The sequence below is a fragment of the Eptatretus burgeri genome, chromosome 5, assembly GCF_056783735.1.
Source record: "Eptatretus burgeri isolate ZD-2024b chromosome 5, Ebu_testis_v1, whole genome shotgun sequence".
Classification (NCBI taxonomy): Eukaryota; Metazoa; Chordata; class Myxini; order Myxiniformes; family Myxinidae; genus Eptatretus; species Eptatretus burgeri.
This window is the reverse complement of record NC_140965.1, coordinates 11,190,553-11,214,118: the sequence shown is the minus strand read 5'-3', so window position 1 is coordinate 11,214,118 and position 23,566 is coordinate 11,190,553. Positions and strand designations below refer to the sequence as shown.

At 46.8% G+C, this 23,566-nt stretch overlaps 1 protein-coding gene across 8 annotated transcripts in view; it reads right to left on the bottom strand.

The window, feature by feature from the left end:
- PHRF1 (PHD and ring finger domains 1) overlaps positions 1 to 23,566 on the bottom strand; it is an 87,272-nt gene that overhangs the window by 11,340 nt on the left and 52,366 nt on the right. For all 8 annotated transcript variants that reach the window (XM_085880701.1, XM_085880703.1, XM_085880700.1 and 5 more), the window contains 5 exons: positions 10,106 to 10,266; positions 9,897 to 10,016; positions 7,847 to 7,992; positions 5,029 to 7,719; positions 1,819 to 1,898 (listed from right to left, as the gene is read on the bottom strand). In XM_085880701.1, coding sequence (XP_085736827.1) covers positions 1,819 to 1,898; positions 5,029 to 7,719; positions 7,847 to 7,992; positions 9,897 to 10,016; positions 10,106 to 10,266 — 3,198 coding nt within the window. The remainder of the gene's footprint in view (positions 1 to 1,818; positions 1,899 to 5,028; positions 7,720 to 7,846; positions 7,993 to 9,896; positions 10,017 to 10,105; positions 10,267 to 23,566) is intronic.

The window sequence follows — 23,566 nt, the reverse complement described above, 5'->3', positions numbered from 1 at the left end:
CCGGTTTTTGTGATATATGGAATACTTTACCCGCAGCGCCCCCTACAATTAGGGTATGGGCGAAAATTGAAGGCCCCCTCGCGACCAGGTGAGTGCATCGATACGAATGAAACTTTGCAGGTTCATGGTACTCAATGAGTACTACAACTTTGCCTCAGGACATATTGACCGATTTCGCTTAGGTCAGGGGTCAAAGGTCAATTAGTGCAAAAATCGATAATATGCGAGAGCTGGAGGTGCCTTCACGCCAAATTCTACTCTTCCGAGGGTTATGGTCGGATGGTCATGAAAATTCACACTAATCGTCTGGAATACATTGTGCACAAATGATCGAACCGGATTTTCGATTTAGATCTTTGTTCACCCACAGCACCCCCTCAAACTTTGGGGATTTCCGATTTCAAACCGCATTTTCGGTACTTTTCATTCAAATGGATACCGAGTTGTTATCAGTAGATGGAACTGGATGAGATTTGATATGCATAATCTTAAGGTGATTCCCTATCCACGATATGACATCCATTTTGCTCCATATCTTATAGTTTCCTAGCTCAGTGACCCATCGCCACCTACTGGCTTGTGTATGTGTATATATATATATATATATATATATATATATATATATATATATATATATATATATATATATATATATATATATATATATATATATATATATATATATATATATATATATGTTCTTTGTCTTTCGGCTGCTCCCATCAGGGGTCGCCACAGCGGATCATCCGTTATGATCCACATAATGATTTGGCATAGGTTTTACGCCGGATGCCCTCTTCCTGACGCAACCCTGGTCGCCTCTTACGACATAGGGATAAGGATTGGGTTTCGCCATGATTTCGGGCTGCCCTACACTCTCTCATAGCGCAGCTCAGCGCAGAGCTCCCGTCTTCAAGCGATCTTTCGACCCAAGCTTTAATTTTATAAAAAAGAAATTTATAAAATTTCTTTAAAAAATGACAGTTTACAAAGTGCATTTCCCAGACCATGCCGCAGCACATTTCTCATGAAAGTGGGCTGAGAAGGATACTCCCGCCTGGAGGATGGGTGTGCCCGCTACTACAGTACATCTCCATAATAAGATGCCGTCGTTGGACAGTTCATACCGTCGCCATGCTCGTGCTTCCTGCCACGCGAAGCCAAAGACATCTTCAGAGCCGTCATATTCACGATCGCCAAGCTCTCCCTTCAAGTATTCCCTTAATTGTGAAACTACAAAAGCAACAGTTAAAGGATTTTGAGTTGATCGGCATCAGGAACCTTGTGAAGATCGGCCTCAGTGATCGAGGCAGCGATAAGTTACCTGATATTCAACCCAAATAACTACGTGGGATTCTCTCAAGCAGGGCTTCAACCCATGTCATTAGAAAAGGTTTTTGTCCGAGGTCAATATTTACTTTTGATGTGTGTACATACATATGCATCAGGAAAAAAGAGAATTGGTCTTGGGTCATTCATAGTCACATAGCCTTTCTGCATAATATCATGGAATTGTGAGTTGGACAGCTGATCGTGACGGGCCATGACTTGCTCATGGTCACATATCTTTTCAGCATGTCTCGCCGAATTGAGAGGTGGACAGACAGTGATGGGGGAGAGGGGGTTTGAAGGTTTGGAGTGAGGAGGGGATTGGCGCCTTAGGGTTGGGAGGTGGGCTTGACGGCTTGGGGTTTGTGAGGGGAGGTGAGAGTTGAGGACTTGAAATCACATAACACATTAAGTGGAATTTCTACGGGTTCCTGCTAGTGTAATAATAATCATGTTACAAATGTGAGGAAGGGGGGGGGGATCATTCACCTGGTCAGCAAACAAACTCGAAAAGGTTGGCAGCAACTCTTCTTGGGAAGCATGGACATTGCGAGTAGAAGATGCTCGAGCTGGGGGTGGTGGTTGAGGAACTGCATATTAAAGTACATCCCAGAGGCTCTGTGTGACTAAGAGCACAAAGTACAGGATGGAATAGCTTCAACCGTTCTTTATGAATATGATTTTAATTAAGGTACTCAAATTATTAAATAAGGGCAGGCCATGCAAGCAGATCCAAAAAAACAACAAAAAAAAAAAAAACACAATTTCACAGCAGCAGCGTTTCAAACACCCAGCATCCAACACATACATCAAAACATTTCCATGACATAAACACAGAAAATTAAAACAAAACAAACAAGGTTAAACTATCCAAGGACACCAGCATTGTTTGGAACATTAACGTCAACTTTGTGAATATTTTCCAGCTCGAAACAACACTGTGCAATCAGCATTCTTTGTTTGTTTGCCACACATGAAGAGCTGTGGCCAGAAACTCAAACAACAGTCAGTCAAAAAAAGAAAGAAAAGATTAATGTTGGTCAGGAAAACAAGTTTACAATCAGAAGCATGCTTCGCTAACAGCTCTGCCACGTTAACGGCGAACAGCTCTCTTTGCTAACAGCTCGCTGACATCTCTGCCACAAACATGCCGGCCGTCGAGATTGGTGGACCAAACATGATGCGGTAATTGCAAAGATGAAGGTACACGGAGATGTACTCGTGACTTTTCTCCAAACTAATCGCATTTCACAGCAAACCCAATACAATGCGTCTGTCATCCTGGCTATAGAATACGATCCTCTCCAGAACGTGCCAAAATGGACGGGTTAGCAGGTCCTCTGGATAATGAACGGCGTAGAATTCCTTAAATTGGACAGACGTGTGTACGTATAGTTTGACATGCACAGACAGAAATGGCAATCCAACGTGACATACTTTCAGCAAACATTTAGTTATAAGCGATCACACACAGGATGTCATTTTTTTTTGACAGTTAAAAAAACATTTTCACTGATCGAGTCCTCAATGAAGGAACGGTGTCAACAAATCTATACCAACAAGTGTGTGTGTGTGTGTGCGTGTGCGTGTGCGTGTGCGTGTGCGTGTGCGTGTGCGTGTGCGTGTGCGTGTGCGTGTGCGTGTGCGTGTGCGTGTGTGTGTGTGTGTGCATCCTCCATAACTCCAAAATCATGAAACCTAGCAGCATGAAACTTTGCATGCACACTAATGGAACTCCAAGGAAGTGCAAGAGTAAAAATTGAATGTCTGGGTTAATTAACGACCTTATTTAATTATACCCTCCATCAGGCGATCCTCGGCCACCTCGCTCTCGACGGGGTCTGAAGGCACATCCTGGGTTACCTCGTTGGGTCTGAAGCCACCATCTTTTTTGGCCTGCTGAACCATGCCTTTATTTGGAACAGGCCGCAACAATTTCTTAACGATAAAGTATTCCCCCCCCCCAACTTTCCTCACTCATATTATCGAATGCCTCATCATAGGTACGAATCGCTGGATACATTGCAATGCTTATAAATTTCCGAAGACGCCAGCGTTTGTGGCTTTATTTCATTTCCACACATGTGATAACCTCGAGAATCTCTCAAACTAAGCCAAATTACAAAATTTAAGCTCCGGAATTGAACTTAGCAGTTCCGATTCCTAAAAAAAAAGTGTTCAATTGGCCAGATCGGTCATATTTGATATTTCGGGCAACTACGGGAAGTGTGTGTTTAATATGACAGTTCAGTGATTGCTAATAGCTTGCAAAGTGAACCGTCCCTCAACCATTTCGTTGGAGTGCTTAAGCCACTTGGCGAGCACTCTACAATATTCACATTTTCACTGAATACTATACATAGAACGACTTGAACAATGTCCAGGGGCCACTCGCCTGCAATGGGCCCGCGTTTAAAACAAATTAAAAACTTTTCGTTAACATCATGGCAGGATAGTTGAGAGGTACAGATGCTCGCTCTAAACTGTCTACCCTGGGTTTGAATCCCAACGCAGCTATAAACTGTCATCCCGGTGTTTCACAGGCAGGGCGATTCATTAAAGTGTGTACCATTAAACTAGGATGCCACATCTGCCGGAATCCCACCTCCTCCAATCCCGTCCTCACTCTCGACTCCCCTCTCTCTCCCCCCAAATTCAAAACTAAACTGTCGGTCCTTAGCATTCCCCTTAACAGAGGGGGTGAGGTGGGGCGGGGGGAGAAGAAAAAAAGAGAGAGCAGAGAGAGCAGAGAGAGCGAGAGAGCGAGAGAGGCAGAGAGCAGAGAGAGAGAGGCAGAGAGCAGAGAGAGAGAGGCAGAGAGCAGAGAGAGAGAGGCAGAGAGCAGAGAGAGAGAGGCAGAGAGCAGAGAGAGAGAGGCAGAGAGCAGAGAGAGAGAGGCAGAGAGCAGAGAGAGAGAGGCAGAGAGCAGAGAGAGAGAGGCAGAGAGCAGAGAGAGAGAGGCAGAGAGCAGAGAGAGAGAGGCAGAGAGCAGAGAGAGAGAGGCAGAGAGCAGAGAGAGAGCAGAGAGAGCAGAGAGAGCGAGAGAGCGAGAGAGCGAGAGAGCGAGAGAGCGAGAGAGCGAGAGAGCGAGAGAGCGAGAGAGCGAGAGAGCGAGAGAGCGAGAGGCAGAGAGCAGAGAGAGAGAGGCAGAGAGCAGAGAGAGAGAGCGAGAGCGAGAGCGAGAGCGAGAGAGAGAGAGAGAGAGAGAGAGAGAGAGAGAGAGAGAGAGGGAGAGAGAGAGAGAGAGAGACTACAGGAATAACCCAGCGATAAACTGCCATCCTGGTGTTTCACATCTGCCAGAACTCCCACCCCCTTCCTCCGCGCGAGTGTGTGTGTGTGTGTGTGTGTGTGTGTGTGTGTGTGTGTGTGTGTGTGTGTGTGTGTGTGTGTGTGTGTGTGTGTGTGTGTGTGTGTGTGTGTGTGTGTGTGTGTGTGTGTGTGTGTGTGTGTGTGTGTGCATGTGCCTCTCTCTCTCCCCAACCCCTCTGCCTCTCTCCCTCCCCCCTTCCCATAAAACCTCTATCCTTCCAGTCCCTCGTCTCCCTTTCTCCAACCCATTAATATTCTCATCAGCGAAGTAACGGGCTGTATTTTCAAGTATCCAAATAAAATAAAAAATCGTTTAATTGTGCCAAAATTCTACCGTAGTGAACGATATCATAAGTATTGCAGAATAATTAAAAAGCAAATCCTTACCGATTCCTGTTGCTTCGGCTTCGAGCTGTTCTTCCCAAGTCACCCGTTTCGTCGATTTTGAAGCAGGACTCTGAGCAGCATCATCCTTGGCATCTCGGTCGCTGCCATCATGGTCAACCAGCACATCGTTCGCAGGATCCAACGAACCTGTTGAAGGACTCCACACGAGCTCATTATCATCCTCTTCAGTGGTGTTTTGTTCTGAACGTTTCTCTCTCTCGGCTTTCTTGTCCAGGTTTTTTGTGCACAGTTTCCATGGTTTTTCTCCCCCCTCTTTGCTGTACTCCCTTTTCCGTTTTGCACCGTCTCCTATGTCAAGGTACGTTTTCGAAACCTTTTTCATGTCAATGTCAAAATTAAGGTCAACATTCTTGGTGTTCTTCAGTTTTATGTTGCTATCGACATCTTCCTTCGCCGTAATATTGAGTCGAGCATAACTCGTGTCTTTGACAAAAACATCCGAGCACGACATATCTTCTCTACCTTGTACAGCAACTTCTGGATGTGTCGTGAGCTCCAATGCTGAGTAATTGGCCAAAACCTCAATCTCATTCTCGCTCTTTCTGTGCACCAAACTAGAATCAGAGTCTGCCTTGGTGATGAAGGATTTACCTTTTGTGAGACTCTCTCTCCTCCTTGCTTTTATACGAGCTTCCTTTTTGAGTACGAGCGAATCATTGGAAACCGCATCTTGCTTACCACCATGATACAAATGTTCCACAGCACGAGATTCATCTTTACGCGTTGTTGATTTTCTTGAGTCGTGGCTTAAATAGCGGTCTGAAGGTGAATCTAAGCACTCGCTATCCTCCCCCCCTGTGCCAACATCAGAAAATATTGTTATCTTTATGTTGTCACGATCCCTTGCACTGTAAAGCCCTCTTTCATATTTGTGATCCCTTTTCTGCTGGAGACTTGATGTCTTGTGACGCTTCTCCTTGTCCTTCCCCTCCCATAGTGGTGAAAGGCTGCTGTCACATCTCACCTTTCTCTCCGACGATGATGAGCTACCATGCAGGTGGTGGTTGTAGTCCCGTGACCGTGAGCGGTACAATCGGCTTTGCGGCTCTTTTTCCCGGCTTCCCGAGGTAGACGAGTGCCCCGCATCATGTCCTCTCTTGCTGCGATGTTTACCCTCACGTGATCTTGAACGCCTCTTCCTGTGTTTTTTGTTCGAGCGCAATGGTGATCGGGAACGAGATCGGGAACGAGACTGGTTACGAGACTGGGAATGATGGTGCCGTCTGATCTTTGCAGATTTTGGTGAGGACCTTTCCTTCCGAGACTTTGTTCGCTGAGAACTTTCACATTCCTGACTGTTTCCTTGCATCTCTCTCCCAGTTTTGCCAGTCTTGGAATGAGAGAAGCCATCGTTATCAGATTTTGCATGCAATGATGATGCATCTTCTTTGGTATGTTTCAGCTTTTTGACAACAGCTGCCATTTTGCGGTTACTTCCACAGACGCTTTTTCTGTCTTTCGCAACCCCTACTTTAACATGGACTGTGGAAGGAAAGCAAGAGGTGCTGGAACTGGAAGTAGTGTCCATGCACCTTGATGATCCCGATTTGCCATTGCTGTCGACACTGGAGCGATATTGCATTTGTCTGTTGGACCGTTGCATCATGGCAGAATCGCTTTCATGCGAATCCTCAGGTTCAGAAGACTCATGTAACGTCGTCATACTTTCATCCACACTCACTTTGTTCCCCTCAAATATGCTCAGGCCATCTGTATCTCTTTGCACATTAACGTTCCTACTCTTCAAAGGCTGTATTGCATCAGTGTCAAGAGGTTCAACATCTCGTCGCCAGTCCTGTTCCTCCTCCTCATCTTTTTGCAGAGTGTGAGCTTTCTCCGAACCATTGGTTTTAATGCGGTGAGCAACAAGTAGCGATGGACTCACATTTATATCTGTTTTTTCCTTTTCGTTATATTCATCGGATGAGATATTTGGAGTATTCAAAGAACTTGATTGCTCCCATGTGGTTTCTGTCACTACTCTGCCCACTGAACTACAATCCTCCATGTTTACATCAGACATAGGGCTTGTTTGTGCAACCTTAATTTCTGACTGTGGGGTGCTGGCATTTGAACCTGTAGGCCGGAATGGGTCATAAACGATGCAATCTTCAGCCATATCCGCATAAGCACCAAAACTTGTGTCTATTAAATAATCCTGATCCTCATCAGTGGGTTCTGTTGGGTCATATGTTTTTACTTTGTCCAATCGAGACTTCAAGCCAAAGGTAGACTGCTCTCGCCAGTCTTTAGGACTAGAAGAGGGCCTCAAATCTATGGGCGAATGACGAAAGGTTATGCCAGGAGAACGGACAACCCTGGAGTTGTCAAAATCCTTCTTTTCATCACGAAGATGCCACGGGAACGACCTGTTGATCTTAATTGGCTGTTTAGCAAAGTTCCAATTTACTTCATCAACTGGTTGATTTTCTGCACCAACACCTGAAGTCACTGGATGCCACGATGATCCAGGGGATACCATACGAGATGAGCCTGCACCACCATTATTGTGAGTGGAGGGGGTGGATGACATTGATGAATCTGGAGTAGCGCAGGACAACCTCCCTCCACATCCACCAACACCACCTTTGCTGGCATTTTCAGTACGACGAGGTTCTGAAGGTCCACCAGTTGCGCCTCGGGTGTAACTGTGAATCGATGATGACCTGACTGTAATACAGAGACAGAGACAGAGACAGAGACAGAGAGAGAGAAAAATCGCAGAAGAGTAAAATTCAGCAACATTTAGAGTTTTATTGATAATCAAAGTTCTTTTTAAACCAAAGATGGAGCTTACTACTGTCAGGAACATGGTGCTGAAGTGCTCCATCTCGTGAGATCAACACATTTGAGCTGTCTCTGAACAGCAGATCTTGATCTGCCAAAATTGAGCTTAAGAGATCCAACGAGGCAGGCGGAGTTCCACCATCCCCACCAAATCTCCTGTCAATGGAACATTCAAATTAGGAAAAGGTGATATTTTTCTTCTGCACGGCCAGTTTTTGTTCTGCATTCAAAGCAGCTTACCACTCAATCCACGAGCAGAGTACATGTTCTAAGGGCGGGCAATCTTGTTACAAGCATGAAATACGTTCTTCTGACATGCCTTTATTTTGGTGATGTATAGGCAACAGACCACTGCCTCTATCGCTCCCAAAAAAGAAATAACCCGGGTTACAGAAACAAAGCAAAACATGCGTACTGCTTATGTGCATATATAATACATTGTGGTTATATAGATCGGATCACTCCAACTGCACCCCCACTCCGAACGACCACGCCACCCCCCCCCCACTCCAAAAAGGGAAAAAAATGCCAAGAGGGCAAAAAAACAAAAAACATTTTTCAAAAGTTGATGGAATCAAATGAAGTTTGCACAGGCACAACTTCAGGGTGCCCTAATTACACCCTGAAAATTTCAGATACTAGGTCAAATCCTCTCAGAGGAGAGGAAATGAAACATACAGAGACATGACAGAAGTAAATAGACACCTTAAATTTCTTCATTTCATCTGTATAACAGTTTTACTCAGTGATTTGCACTAATATTCGACTACTTATTTGCGGAAACGAGTTCCTGGATCTTGTGTGTCAATTAACTATGCCTCTAACCCAGGGAGCACACAAACTTTCCAATTTTCAGAGGACAAATTTTTGGCCACTTGGAAGGTGGAGTCAGCCAGAATCAGACAGCTCAGAACCTTGGCATTTCGCTTTCCACGATCAATCGGGTGATTGTGCAATTCACCAGCAAAGGCAAGGAATCCACAGCTTCCAGTTCTGGTCGACCTGGACCCTCAGAAAGGTGTCTTCGAGCTGTCAAGTGGTCCATTGAGAAAAACTCCCCATTGTAAGGCAGCAGATGTTGCAGAGGAGGTCCAAGTTAGCTCAAGAACTGCTGTGCGGAACATTAATCAAATGGGCCACTATGGGAGAGCAGCTCGGAGAAAACCTCTTTTTAGACCAGCCAACATTCAAAGAATAAAGAAGTGGGCTGACGAGATGGCCACCAGACCCTTGGAGTTTTGGCAAACTATTTTTTTCAGATGAATCCAATTTGCTCAGTTATCTGACAGTAGACACGTATGGGTCTGGAGACTTCCCAATCAAGGGTTCTCTTTGAACCGATTGCAGCCAACTGTCAAACACGGTGGTTTTTCAGTGATGGTGTGGGGAGCAATCTGGAGCACTGGTCAGAGTCAGAGCTTGAAGAGTGTGTTGGCAACATCAACACAAACACACATTTCTATCCTTGAGGATGGACACCTCCCTGTCTTCTCCATTGGTCAGATGGTCAAAAACAACACTCTGTTCATAGAAGATGGAGCTCCATGCCACACTGCAAAAAAGACCAAAGAATGGCAGGACAGAAATGGGATCAAACGACTTCCATGGCCAAGTCAGTCTCCTGACATGAATCCCATTGAACACCTCTTGGCCATATTGGATCGAGCAGTACAGAAAAAGTCCAGGAAACCAACATCACGGGTAGAATTACTACTAACCCGTTTTTGTGAAGCCTGGGCAGAAATTCCATGAGAAAATTTCAGAACTCGTTGGTTCTCTGCCTGAAAGAGTAAAAACGTCAACATCTGCAAATGGCAAGTCTACAAAATACTAGTGTATGGATTAAAATGGATCAAATATACCTCAAATGTTAAAGAAATAAATTCTTTTAAAATCATGGTGTCGATTTACTTCTGTGATGTCTCTATACAACATACATGTATACAGCATACTTTCCCTGCTTTATATAGAGAAAGCACTTTGACAGTCTTGCTATCCTGTTTACATTGACTTTTATTTGTGCTTCACCATCATTTCTGTGAAACTGAACATGCACTCACCCAGTGGAACCTCCCACAGCAATCGGCCTTGCGACGGGTTGGTGAGACTGTTGGGCCAACCGCGATATTGTGTGCAGCTTGCTGTCCAAGCATGGACTACGCCTTCCAATCGAGTCATCACTGTGCACACAATACACATTGCACTTTAGCACTTTGGCCACGTGCAAGCAAACTAAAACCGGCCAACACAACCCTGCATAACAACCTACCTATCAAACGACAGCAGCTGATTGGGGTCTTCAAACAGAAGAAACGTTGGAGTGCCATTGTCAACTCTTCTTGATCCTGTAAATTTGGAACCTGCTCGGCAAGACCGTGACCTCGTGGATGACCGAGCCACACGTGCTGTACTTGCAGTACTCCGCTTTGCCTACGAATGCACGACGTGCAAAATTAATTTTGATCATAAACCACTCAACAGTTTTTTTTTTTTTTTGGAATGACTTTAATCGAAATGTGTTCAAATATTAAGATTTGAGCCACCTGGAGTTGTAAGCAATATACAAGGATTTACAAGTAATTAAAGCACAGGAGGAGGCCATTCGGCCCATCATGCCTGCACCACACCAATGCCAGATTTAATCAATCCGTCGATACCCCTTCCCTTCGTGTGCAGCCTCTTTGGCTGCTACACTGGTACTCATTTCGCCGACCTCAGAAGGATGACAGGCTGAATCAACCCCCTGGTGTTAATTCAGCGGGAAATGGGGCTTGAACTCAGGACCCTCAGATTCCAAGCCACCACCCGCACTGTGAAGTAAACACCAGGATATATTGAAAATCTCCAACAATCCATTAGTTCTGAAAACTATTCAGGAGATGTGAAAATCAGTCAAGTCTGAAGTCTGAAAATCAACACACTTCAGCAGGCATGTCTATATGTGCTTGAATGATCAATTTTCTGCCAGGTAAGCTGCTCATGAGAGTTTATATATGCTTTGAACCCTCATGAGTGCCGAACGGGTGGAAACCATGAGCCATTTATGAGGTAAGCAGTGGTAACAGGAGACTTTCATCATCGTTGGGCGCTCGCCATCATGCTTTCCTTGTGCCAAGTGAAGCTATGTGCTTCAGGCTGTGTCAATAATTTTAATAGCTCTGAATAACTAAATCAGTGGTTAAATACAGGTAAAACCTGAAATATATACATATATATATATATATATATATATATATATATATATATATATATATATATATATATATATATATATATATATATATATATATATATATATATATGAGGCCCGGCGAGGAGTGATGTAAGTGACATTTTTTAATGATATGATGATGATAGGCTCGGATGATAGGGGAAGGGTTAAAATAGTGCTATATGGCATTAACTCCAAAATGGCCGATGTGGCCCTTACATCACTCCTCCTCGTGGCGCCTCATATACACCAGGACCCCGACATTCGTGAGGGATACGTTCCGGGAAAACCCCGCGAATGTTGAAGCCGCGAGTGTTTTGTCATTGTTATAATAGAGACAAGGGGGATAACGTTATCAGTTCGCGGTGGTTCCTGGTTCAAAGGGGAAAGTTTTTGAAGTTTAAAATGTTTTCGACCACGAATGCACGATTACAGTTTCAGAAAAAAATGCTTACAAATAATAAAAAAAAGGACAACAGCAGGTACCGTTTCCAATTTGTTGAAGAATGCATTTTAAAGTCTATTTACCATACCGTACCAGACCACGAAACGAAAACAAACAACAATCATCATCATGTACTGTTTCAATTCTTATTAAACAAATACAGCACACGCAAGTTTGCAAAATAATGAAGATGATGGATGAAGATGTTTCATTCAGGTTCATGGGGTGGCCAGGAGCGTTGTCAAGCAGGAGTAACTTGAACAAAAGGTTCTTTCCTGCCAGGTACCTCTCGACCTGAGGAACGAAACAGGTATGGAACCAGTCCATAAAAAGTTCAGACTTCACCCACGCCTTCCTGTTTCACTCTCCAGTACACGGGCAGCACCTGCTTGTTTTTGTTCTTCAGCGTACGTGGGTTCAGGGAATGGCAGAGCATCATGGGCTTTACCATGAAGTCCCCTTCGGTGTTTACGCAAAGGAGAAGGGATACCCGGTCCTTTGCGACCTTGAAGCCGGCTGCTTTGCTCTCGTGCTGCGAGATGAACATTCTATTCGGCATCTTTTTCCAAAACAAGCCGGGCTCATCAGCATGAAAGACTTGCTCCGGCAGATACCCCTTCTCCTTGAAGAGGCTCACAAGGTCTGCAGGGAATGCCTTGGCCACGTTGTGGTCCACGGAGGCACGTTCCCCTACGAGCTTGACGTGTGCATTGTCAGTAACTGCTGGAAGGGTGAGTAGTCTGCACATTGTTTGTGGGGGATTTTTATGGATGATGCTGTATTCAGCAGCTGATACTAGATGTGGTGAGCGATTTCATTGTGTAATTAGTCCGGATGTAGCTAGCTGCTAATTACACTAATAGATATGCTGAATGTTTCCATTCTTTAACTCACAGGACATGACGTCCTTCCTATCGACAGGTAGATTATGCTGAGCATATTTAAAATGTAACAGCTCAGATGGTGCTGTTTGTAGCAAGATGGTGATTTACACGAAGACGCACTGAATGCTTCCATTGTGCAATGTCCGTATGTGGCGACCTGGTAATTACTGGATACATCAGTAGATGCTGTTAGTGTTTTCATCCTGCAAGTAACAAACGGGGGATGGCGTCACGGGGAATGACGCGTTACACTGGTGAGATGTCCCGTGAAACTATGTTTATCCCACAAAACTATGTGTATCCCGCGAAGCTGCAATACACGTATACTGGAAGCAGGTCAAGTTCACGGCTCATGGAAGATATGTTTTTTGCGTACGTGCAGTATTGTACTGTGCAAACATCCAGCTGCTTTGTGCATGGCTTGTGGAAGATATGTTTTAGAACTGTGTTGTGTTTGTGGCTCGTGAAAAAAAAAAAAAGAGAAAAAAAACGAAAAAAAAAAAAAGACATCTCCGTGAAAACCACGAATCAGCGGAGCAATTTCCCACGAATGTAGGGAACATGTCGCAAGCGAATAAGCAGAACCCATGAATGTCGGGGTCCAGGTGTATTATATATCAGGAGAGTCTGTCTGTCCCCAACTTCTCCTTCAGTTTTGGGGCAAGCCCTGCCAAACATTCTCTGCAACGTTTTGGAGTCCCAGCAGATGTCCAAAGGTGGGTGGGAGGTTTCATAAGTACCTCGATACAATAAATGATTTTGGGTTTCGATCCGTGTGAAGCTGCTCCTGATCCGGATGTAAAGTCATAAGAGCATTTCTCTTCGTTTACCTCAGGAGTGTTTGCAACATTGTACTTTTTTTTGGAAACATTGTCGAGGCTCGTATAAGAGGTAACACACAGAACATATAACAAGGGGAGCAGGAGACAAGAGGGGCAGGAGAGGGAAGCGCAAATCACTGGGGAACAGAGACATTAGGAGATCTGTGGAAGGGAAAGGGATCTGGACACGACAGGGACTTTCAGGACGGAAAGCAGGGAATTTTAAGGAGGTGGGTTTGGGATGGATTAATGTGGGGAGAAAAGATCATGGTTTTGGATGGGGGAAGACATGAGGTGATGGTGAACAGCTGTTTTGAAGACCTGGAGGGAGGAGTAGGATTGAAGAGAGTGTGGGAGTTTGTTCTCGAGGCAGGAAGAGAGTAATGAAAGAATGAAGGTGAGCAGCGATTCTTTATTTTGGTAGTTTTACCAAGAGGGGGTTTTCTGGTGGACCTTGAGCACTCTGCGGAAATATGGGGGGGGGGGTGACAAAGCACAGACAGAGCAGGGAGGCAAGGCTGGAGAGGAGACAGTAGAAGACAGGAAGACCACCGACCTGCCTGCTGTGAGAGAGTGAGAGACCCAAAGACTCAGCTTCATCTGTCAAAAAAAGACATATATATATATATATATATATATATATATATATATATATATATATATATATATATATATATATATATATATATATATATATATATATATATATATATATATAAATATATATATATATATATATATATATATATATATATATTGTAATGAATTTCGAAACCTATCGCACCCAACATTCAGGTCCTATAGATTAGTTATATCGGTAAGTATGTGTTTTATAGATAGCTTCCTTTCCCTTGCCTAATGGGGAAATAAATGTTCATGTACTGCGATTTATTTTTATAGTTTGGATTTTTATTGGAAAACAAATCAACAACGACAACAGAAACGACCGTTACAACAGTTCTGCAGAGAACAAGGACAACCCTCTGCTCTGGATTCTCCGCGGGCCGAGTGAGGGAGGGGTCGAGTCACGGGGGGGCACGACAACAGAAACGACTGTTACAACAGTTCTGCAGAGAACAAGGACAACCCCCCTGCTCCGGGATTCTCTGCGGGCCGAGTGGGGAAGGGTCGAGCCGGCGGGGACACATAAAAGGGGAGGCAGAAGCCGGAAAAGAAGAGAAGGAAAGGAGCATTTCCCCGACATGGACATCTCATCTTGCTGGAGCGCTCGTCTTGCTGGAGCGCTCGTCTTGCTGGAGCGCTCGTCTTGCTGGAGCGCTCATCTCAAGGGCGCTCATCTCAAGGAGTCTGTCTGGCCGGTGGTCTTGGTCGACGTCGTACTTGTCCTCCTCACCCCAACGGAGAGCTCGAGCGACGCCAGTCTCCGCAGGAACCACAAGGGTCGCCCGTCGGTGTCTGGGTTCGGCTCGCCTCTCGTCAGACCGACCAGCTTGAAGACCGCACGAGGCGGACAGGTCCGAGATAGGTCTCAATAAAGACCATTTGGTCCGGTCATCTTTGGGTGTGTGTGCGTGTGTCCGTGGGCCGTCTGCCAAGTAGTAAATCGTATAAGTGCTTTTGCTGTAGATACCTTGCATACATGCTTATTAACACTCAGTTTAGGTCTGCTTCTTGTATGCTTCCCTAGTTTCCCCCATTATTGTATAAATAAACCCCTATTGTTCAATGTTTCAGCTCGTTCGTGGCCATTCCTTCATTGGCTGAGCGTGCTGCGTGTTGGAGAAATAGTAAAAGCGGTTACGCTGGAAAGGGGACATTTGGACCGACGGATCTCTGTGATTAAACCGCTCGGATCGCACCTGGGTCGAGCATGATAGGCGACTCGTCCCGTACAGGAGCCGTCGAGGGTGTGAAGACTCGGTAGATCGCCACGTGGCCTCCAGGTATTTTGAAGATTTGGCAAATAACCCTGTACCACGTGGCCAAAATATTGACGCTTCACGGTCCGAAAGGGACCTGTACTCTTTGGACTTTTCCGAAGAAGTACGATCTGAATTCCGGGCGATCGGTCGAGCCGACTCTGCAGCTCCATCTAGCGGTCGTGCTCGTCGCCGACGTCCAGCCCCACAACAATATCAATATATATATATATATATATATATATATATATATATATATATATATATATATATATATATATATATATATATATATATATATATATATATATGTACATATGTACATATACACATATACACAGGGTGTCCCAAAAGTCTCCACACATAGGGAAAATTAACACTTTCAGCAAAATATCTCCCGAAATTCTTCATACATAGCTTATATCTTCTTTTTTTTCAGAATCCCTTCAAGAATGCCTTTGTGAAAAGAAGAACGTATTGAAATCATTCTCATGGCTGGTTCGAGAAGCTGTCGCAAGGTTGCAAACGACTTCAACAGGAAACATGGCAAGCACATCACACACGACACTGTTGGCAAAGTTATTGAGAAGTACAGAAAGACTGGTCGTGTTGCGGACCAACCGAGAAGTGGACGTCCACGAACATCCACTGACGAAGGCAAAACCTATGTGGTGCTGGCAGCGTTTGCAAGGAGTCCCGAAAAAAAGTATACGACGATTGTCTGCCGAAAGCGGTGTGAGCAGAGCAAGTATCCAGCGCATCGTGGAAAAAGAAAAATTGCATCCATACAAAATGCAAATGTTCCACCATCTTGGTGAAGACGACCCAGATAGGAAGTTGGAAATTTGCGAATGGGCTCCAAACAAATTGGACGGTGATGCAAACTTCACAGCTGGGATCTTGTTTACTGATGAAGCCAATTTTTGTATCAATGGAGAAGTCAATCGCCAAAACTTACATTACTGGAGTGATCCCAACCCGAGCTGGATGAGTCCGTCAAAAATTCAAGGTGCTGGAAAAGTGATGGGATGGTGCAGGATATGGGGCAACAAAATTGTTTGACCTGTTTTCATTGACACAAACCATAATGCTGACATTTATCTAAACATGCTGCAAGACAACATCAGGCCGTCCCTCTTAAACGAGGCTGGAGAACCCCCACGTTATTTCCAGCAGGACGGTGCACCAACTCATTATGGTATCTGCGTACGCCGATGGTTGGGTCAACAGTTTCTGCATTCTTGGATTGGTCGCCGCGGCCACGTGAAGTGGCCTGCGAGATCCCCAGATCTCAACCCACTCGACTTTTACTTGTGGGGGCACTTGAAGGCCATGGTGTACAAGGAAAAGATTCAGAACATGGATCATTTAAAGGAACGCATTCAAAGTGGAATTACTTGCATAACGCCAGATGTGTTGACACGACTTCGTGTGTGTTTCCAAAGAAATGGCAAACATGTAGAGAACGTTGTGTAAATAAAGTTACATTTTGTTAAAAGTGTTAATTTTCCTGATGTATGGAGACTTTTGGGACACCATATATATATATATATATATATATATATATATATATATATATATATATATATATATATATATATATATATATATATATATATATATATATATATATATATATATATATATATATATATATATATATATATATATATATATAGTTACGAATTTGGAATTCGATTGCACACAACATTCAGGTTCCTTTAGTCAGCTATGTCGATAAGTGCTTGTTCCCTAGATAGCTCCCCTTGCATTGTTTAAATGTTCAGAAATCGATTAGATGCGCTGCGGATCGATTTAATAGTTAGGAAACGAACAATGGAGACATCCCTCCCCCTCTTCTGCGAAGGGGAAGAACCACCCTACCGTCCCGTGACTCATGATGTCAACAACTCCCCCCCCACCCGTGGCTGAGCGGGGGATGGAGCACGAAGGCATGATTCATGAGTCACGCCGGGAGCGGGGGGGGGGGAGGGCGAAAGAGGATAAGGAAGGGATCTTTTCTTTGTTCGTGTTTGGGCAGAGTTGGAGAAGGGAGTTGAGAGAGTAGCCGTTCAGGAGACCTTTGGGTCCTGTTTGGCTTGGGTTAGGGTTGAGGCCTTCGGAAGCTTTTTGCTTCGGCTGGCTCAGTGAGCTTCGGCTGAGGCCTGGCTCGGGAGGAGGCTTTTTGCTTTGATGGTTCCATGAGCTTCGGCTTCTGCTTGGCCCGGGAGAGCTTTTTTGCAGGTGGTTCCTCTTCGTGGAGGTGGTTCCTTGGGGAAGCGACACATCGACGGGAAGGATCGGCACCTCGTCTCACCAGCATGTGTTGAGAAGCTAGGGAGGATTCGCGGGAGCTCGGGAAGGATCGCGGCTCGGCGATTGAATCCAGCTCGCTCTCACTGGAGGCCGGGTCCGAACAACCTGAAGACCACACGAGGTGGAGAGGTTCGAGATAGGTTCTGAGTTTCAGCTCATCTGTCCTCCGAGCTGGAGCTCGTTATTAAAGGCCTCTGCCACCATTTCTTGGGTGTGTGTGTGTGTGTGTGCGTACGTGTGTCCGTGGGCCCGTCTAATAAGTAGGAACTGCTGTTAAGTGCAAGTGACTGTACATAATAAGTCGACGGTTGTAGTTATTTTGTCGTGCTTTTGTTGCTTGTATAATTGCATACGTGTTTTGCCTTGTTTAATTGTATACGTGCTTTATTATAATAAAGGTCCTTGTGTGAATGTAAACCTGTTCGTTGCATCCATTCCCCCATTGAACTGCCCCATCTTGCACTTGGAATATAGTTGGTTTTTAAAAAGCCGATAAATAGAATCGGGTCTGGCGAGGTCTGGCAATAATACCCTCTCGGTTATCCCAGAACGGAACGGATCGCTTAAGCGGTTCGTGTCCAAGTAGGCCTTCGCCGAGGTACGGTCCCTCGGTCGGTTACCTGCGCGGGTACTTAGGTATATCGATATTCGGCGATTGACACTATTTCGCGCTGGTAGAATACGGACTAGGCCGTGGTGGGATTAAAAACCTACCCGTGACTGGTTTCTGGCGTTGTTCCAGAAAGTCACGACTGGATTGTTCGTTCGGTCGGCGAAGCGACCACGATTGGTTAGACGCAGTCGTTCGCACGCCGGCGGGCGGGAATTCTACAACACTGGTGTCAGAAGTGGGATACAGATTCATCCCCTCCACATTAAATTAACAGAACCGGATCAAGGGTGTGCGAGGCGACCCTCCGGTTCCATTAAATTCCAAGTTTAAAATATTTCCGATACCCAAGATGGCAGTTCAAGGCGAACGGGAGCAGGGGGTAATGAATTTAGAAATGTTAGAAATCATGGCTCAGGGCGAAATGACCGTGCAGAAGATGCCCATAATGCAGGTTGAACACCCCCCACAAACAAATGCAGAGTCCGGAATGGGCGCAACGGCAGGGGCCGCGGTGTATGACACTCCCCTTCCCCCCTCCGGCAAAATCCTTCCCTGGCCCCCAGCGAAACAGAGACCGATAATGGCGGATCGGCCCTGCTTGAGCTCTCGGTCGTCACACAGATGGTGGAAATGATCGCGCAACAAATAAAAAAAACATAATGGACATGAAAATGCAACAAATGCGGGGTGAAATGCAGCGCATGGGGCGAAACCTCCAGGAAGGGCAGGAGGCAATAAGGATGGGCAGAAGAGAAATCATGGCGACGCCACGTGCTGGAGCGAGCGAGCTGAGGGGGAGTGTGGACTGTGTCGGCCCCGCGGTGGAGGACAAAATAATACGGGAGACGTGTTGGACGAGACTCTTAACGGCAGAGAGAGAGTGATGGTGACGGAGAGCGAAAAATTAAAAGGGGAGACCGAAACGTGTAAGACGAGACACGAGGTGACGACGGCAGAAATAATAGTGGAGCCGAAGGAAACGAACAAGGTGACGGAAATGCAAATAGTCAGGGAAACAGAGACACGGGAGACAGAGGATGAATTGGACGGGGTGGAAGAAACTAAAAACGAACACACACACACACACACACACACACACACACACACACACACACACACACACACACACACACACACACACACACACACACACACACACACACACACACACACACACACACACACACACACGTACGTAGTGGAGGACAATGGGGGTGAGCTGGTGGAATGTGTTGGGACCCGATGCAAGTAGCAGGATGGCCTCCTTCAGGAACGAGGGGAGGGACTGTGCCCCCTTGAGGCGGATCGCGATGAGGATAGTCTGGTCGAGCCTTGCGAGGTAGAGGGGGCGAGTGCTGCAAACAGGTGCACGCAAAGCTTGGGGGTTATGGAAACCCCGGGACCCCTTGTGGTGGTGCTAATTCCCAGCGTGGTTGTTCCGGTGTGTGTGGTGCCGAAATACGTGCTGGAAAGCACGCATGGTGCGGATGAAGCACCGTGTGTGGATGAGGCACCGTGTGTGGATGAGGAACCGCGTGTGGATGAGGCACCGCGTGTGGATGAAACACCGCATGTGTATGAAACACCGCATGTGACAGGACCACGTGTGTGAGTAGTATGGTGTGTGTGAGTGAAAGGCGATGTGTGAGAGAGACCGCGTGTGTGAGGTGGCGGTATGAGAGGGAGATGGCGGTTTGCATACGGGAGACTGCAACCACATGTCCTGGTGTAATGGTGAGGTGTGTGAGCGTCGTAGCACGTAGGAGTGTGCGCGTTGAATGGCGACGACGACGACTGCGACAGATGAGGGACAAAAGCCGAGTAGCGGCCGTAGCTGTTTTGAGGACCGTTGCGGGTTTTCACAGCAGCAAGCGCGGGGTCCGTGCTGTGCTCCGCACGAGACCGCCACGTGCATGCTTGCGGGAGTGAAGCCCCGTCCATAAACGCAAGCAGTGGATTTGCCGATCCCGCGGAAGGACAGAAGGTAGGCTGGATTACGAATTTGGACCGGATGGGTTCCCCACGTGAGCGTGTGTGTGAAGCTCCGACGGGCAGAGCACATGTGTTCGTGTGGGGAACCCCTCGAAGCGCGAGGCTTGTTTTTTTGATGCGCAGGGTGACGTCGTGGCTGCATGGTTGGAATCCGGCAGGAGGGAAATCCCTGCCGGATGGTGCCGTCTGATAAGGGACGAGGTGCGAGAAATGCGAACAGCTGCCATGACGTCACGGGGAAAGAGCGCAGGTTGCGAGTTGCCGCGCTGGTGTGCGCATGGAAAAAAAAAAAAAAGCAAGCCTCGCTTCGGGTGAACAGGACTCCCTGGGCAAGGGGTGGAAGACCCCCCTGACTAGGGGGCACAGGAAATAATAGTTAGGGGGATGGGTTAGCGATAGTTAGACCGGCTTCATGGGGACATGAGTTGTTCCTCATGGAGCCTGTGGAATGGATTAGTTCGAGGGATTTCAGTTTAGATTTCGGAAATGGGAATTTTTGGATTTTTGGAGACATGGACAGACTGGAAATGTGTAGTGGAGACGTAGCTTAGCTATGTAGAGTAAATGGAACGTGCATGAGAATAAGGGATGACGAGGGAGCATGAGTTAGTCAGGGGATTTAGTGAGAAGGATGGCAGTGTGGAGTGTTGGTGTGAGTTGCGAAATGGAAAGTGTGTGAGGAAAGAGTGTGGGACAGTGGGCCCAAGTGTGCGAGTGGAGCGAATGTGGAATGCATGGTGCGAATGACTGGTTGGGGGGAGGAGTGATTCCCACCTAAGTGACACCGGGGTCAGTTTAATGTTTAGTTAGTGGGTAGTGAAATTTATTAAAAGGAGGCCGTTTTGTTGTTGGTGTCGAGAGAAGGCACGAAACCCGTTTGGAGGGGTGCAGGAGTTCATGGACCGGCTGGTAGCATGGCTGTGGAAAGGTGAGTTTTGTTTAGTGGACACCCTGGGCACCAGACTAGTCGGCCAGAGTAGGCCAAGGGCCGAAGAGGGGTCGGGATAGTGTAGTGGGCACGGGCGACCTGTCGGAAACGGGACCCGTAGCGCCAGAATGCCACGGGGGCAGTGTAGTGGGCACGGGCGACCCTCGGAAAGGGACCCGGGGCATCAACACGCCACGTGGGCATCGGAGGGGGGCAATGCCAGAGAGGGCAACCCCCTGCGTTTATAGGGAGCAGCTAGGCTCGGAGGCAGCCTGCGGGCGTGGGGGTGCAATGGTTAGAGTTCGGCAGAGGGGGAGTTCCTGCCAGTTGAGTCACGCTGCCCAGCCAGGAAATTGTGCGAGGGCACGTATGAAAATTTGAGGGCACGGCCCAAATTTATAATGGACACAAACACAGGCGACGGGAATCATGGTTTTTAGAACCGATAGTTTTAAAGTGTGAGGCGTTTTTGGAAAGCCCCGGGGTAGTTTCAGGTTAATGAATGTTAGAATAGTTAGGAGATGTACCCCTTTGCACCATCCATCCCTTCGCTCGTTGTAGGCCGCTGGACTCACCTTGGTAGATCGCTGAACTCTGAGGAGGCCATTCTGAGGCTTTGTCGGGCCTCGAGACAGGACGCGAGTCTCCCCCTTTTCCCCTTCAGAGAGGGAACGTAGGGGTTGGGAGTAGGCTAGGTTGACAGGATAGGTTCGCCAGACAAAGACTATAAAGGGGGTTGGGGAGACAATTATAAAAGGGAAATAAAAATAATTAAAAAAAAAGAGGGGCAAAATTTTGTTGTGTATTGTGGCAAATCAAGGGAGTGGGTATGGACAGAGACAGGCAAAGGCGATAGAGTGGGGGAGACAGTAGGCTCGGTCCCAGCCCGCCTTCAGAGCGGCCGGCACCACCGCACTCCCTCCAGACCTGATGGAACCACACCAGAGGCCCGCCAGCTTCACCTGCCGGCATGTTGTGCTGCAGCCGCCTGTTCTGCATGGACTTGCCTTGCCATGCCTCGTTTGCCTGCCTCTGCCATGACCCAATGCCTGCTGGTCTTGTTTGCGTTTGCCCCTGTGTCCATCCATCACCATGTGCACCAGGACCATCCAGATTTGCAAGGGCTGCCCTGCAGGCAGCCCGTGCATCCATCATGCTCATTTGTGTTTTGCGACCATCTCCATCCACTCCCCTGCACCAATGACTGTTATGACTTTTACCTTTTCCTTTTCACAGATCACAGGTCCTGGGCCATGGTTAAGTAATGGATAAGTTGAGTGAAAATTGTAAATACGTGGAACCTCACCTGCATGTTTGTTTTAGCGCCGGCAATTTTAGTTAAGTTGTCCGAATGAGTTTGAGAGTTTGTTTAGTTAGTTACGCAGTGCATTAGGTTATTTATTTTTGGGACACGTATAAAGAAATGTCGCACTCAGGGATCCGAAGGAAGAACGTACAAGGGGAAAACTTACACATGCTGATCACACAAAAATTTGACAACTCGGGACGAGTCTGTAAAAAGGGGAGGGGGTCGTGTTACGAATTTGGAATTTGATTGCACACAACATTCAGGTTCCTTTTGTCAGCTATGTCGATAAGCTTTTAGCTATGAGCTTTTTGCTTCAAGCTGCCCTGTTTGGAAGGAAGCTAAGCCGGTCGCTCGGCTCGAGCTGCGAGTGGTGGCTTATTCTTCTTGGTTCGTGGAGCTCTTTGTTCTCCATTTTGGTTCCCGGCTTGGTGCGACTCATCGACCTCTTCTTGGAGGTGGTTCCTCGGGGAAGTGACGCATCGACGGGAAGGATCGGCACCTCGTCTCACCAGCACGTGTTGAGAAGCTCGGGAGGATTCGCGGGAGCTCGGGAAGGATCGCGGCTCGGCGATTGGATCCAGCTCGCTCTCACTGGAGCCCGGGTCCGAACAACTTGAAGACCACACGAGGTGGAGAGGTTTGAGATAGGTTCTGCGTTTCAGCTCACCTGTCCTCCGAGCTGGAGCTCGTTATTAAAGGCCTCTGCCACCATTTATTGGGTGTGTGTGTGTGTGTGTGTGTGTGTGTGTGTGTGTGTGTGTGTGTGTGCGCGCGCGCATACGTGTGTCCGTGGGCCCGTCTAATAAGTAGGAACTGCTGTTAAGTGCAAGTGACTGTTCATAATAAGTAGACGGTTGTAGTTCTTTTGTAGTGCTTTTGTTGCTTGTATAATTGCATACGTGTTTTGCCTTGTTTAATTGCATACGTGCTTTATTATAATAAATGTCCTTGTGTGAATGTAAACCTGTTCGTTGCGTCCATTCCCTCATTGAACTGCCCCATCTTGCACTCGGAATATAGTTGGTTTTTAAATAGCCGATAAATAGAATCGGGTCCAGCGAGGTCTGGCGATAATACCCGCTCGGTTATCCCAGAACGGAACGGACCGCTTAAGCGGTTCATGTCCAAGCAGGCCTTCGCAGAGGTATGGTCCCTCGGTAGGTTACCCGCGCGGGTACTTAGGTATATCGATATTCGGCGATTGACCCTATTTCGCGCGGGTAGAATACGGACTGGGCCGTGGTGGGATTAAAAACCCACCCGTGACTGGTTTCTGGCGTTGTTCCAGAAAGTCACGACTGGATTGTCCGTTCGGTGGGCGAAGCGACTGC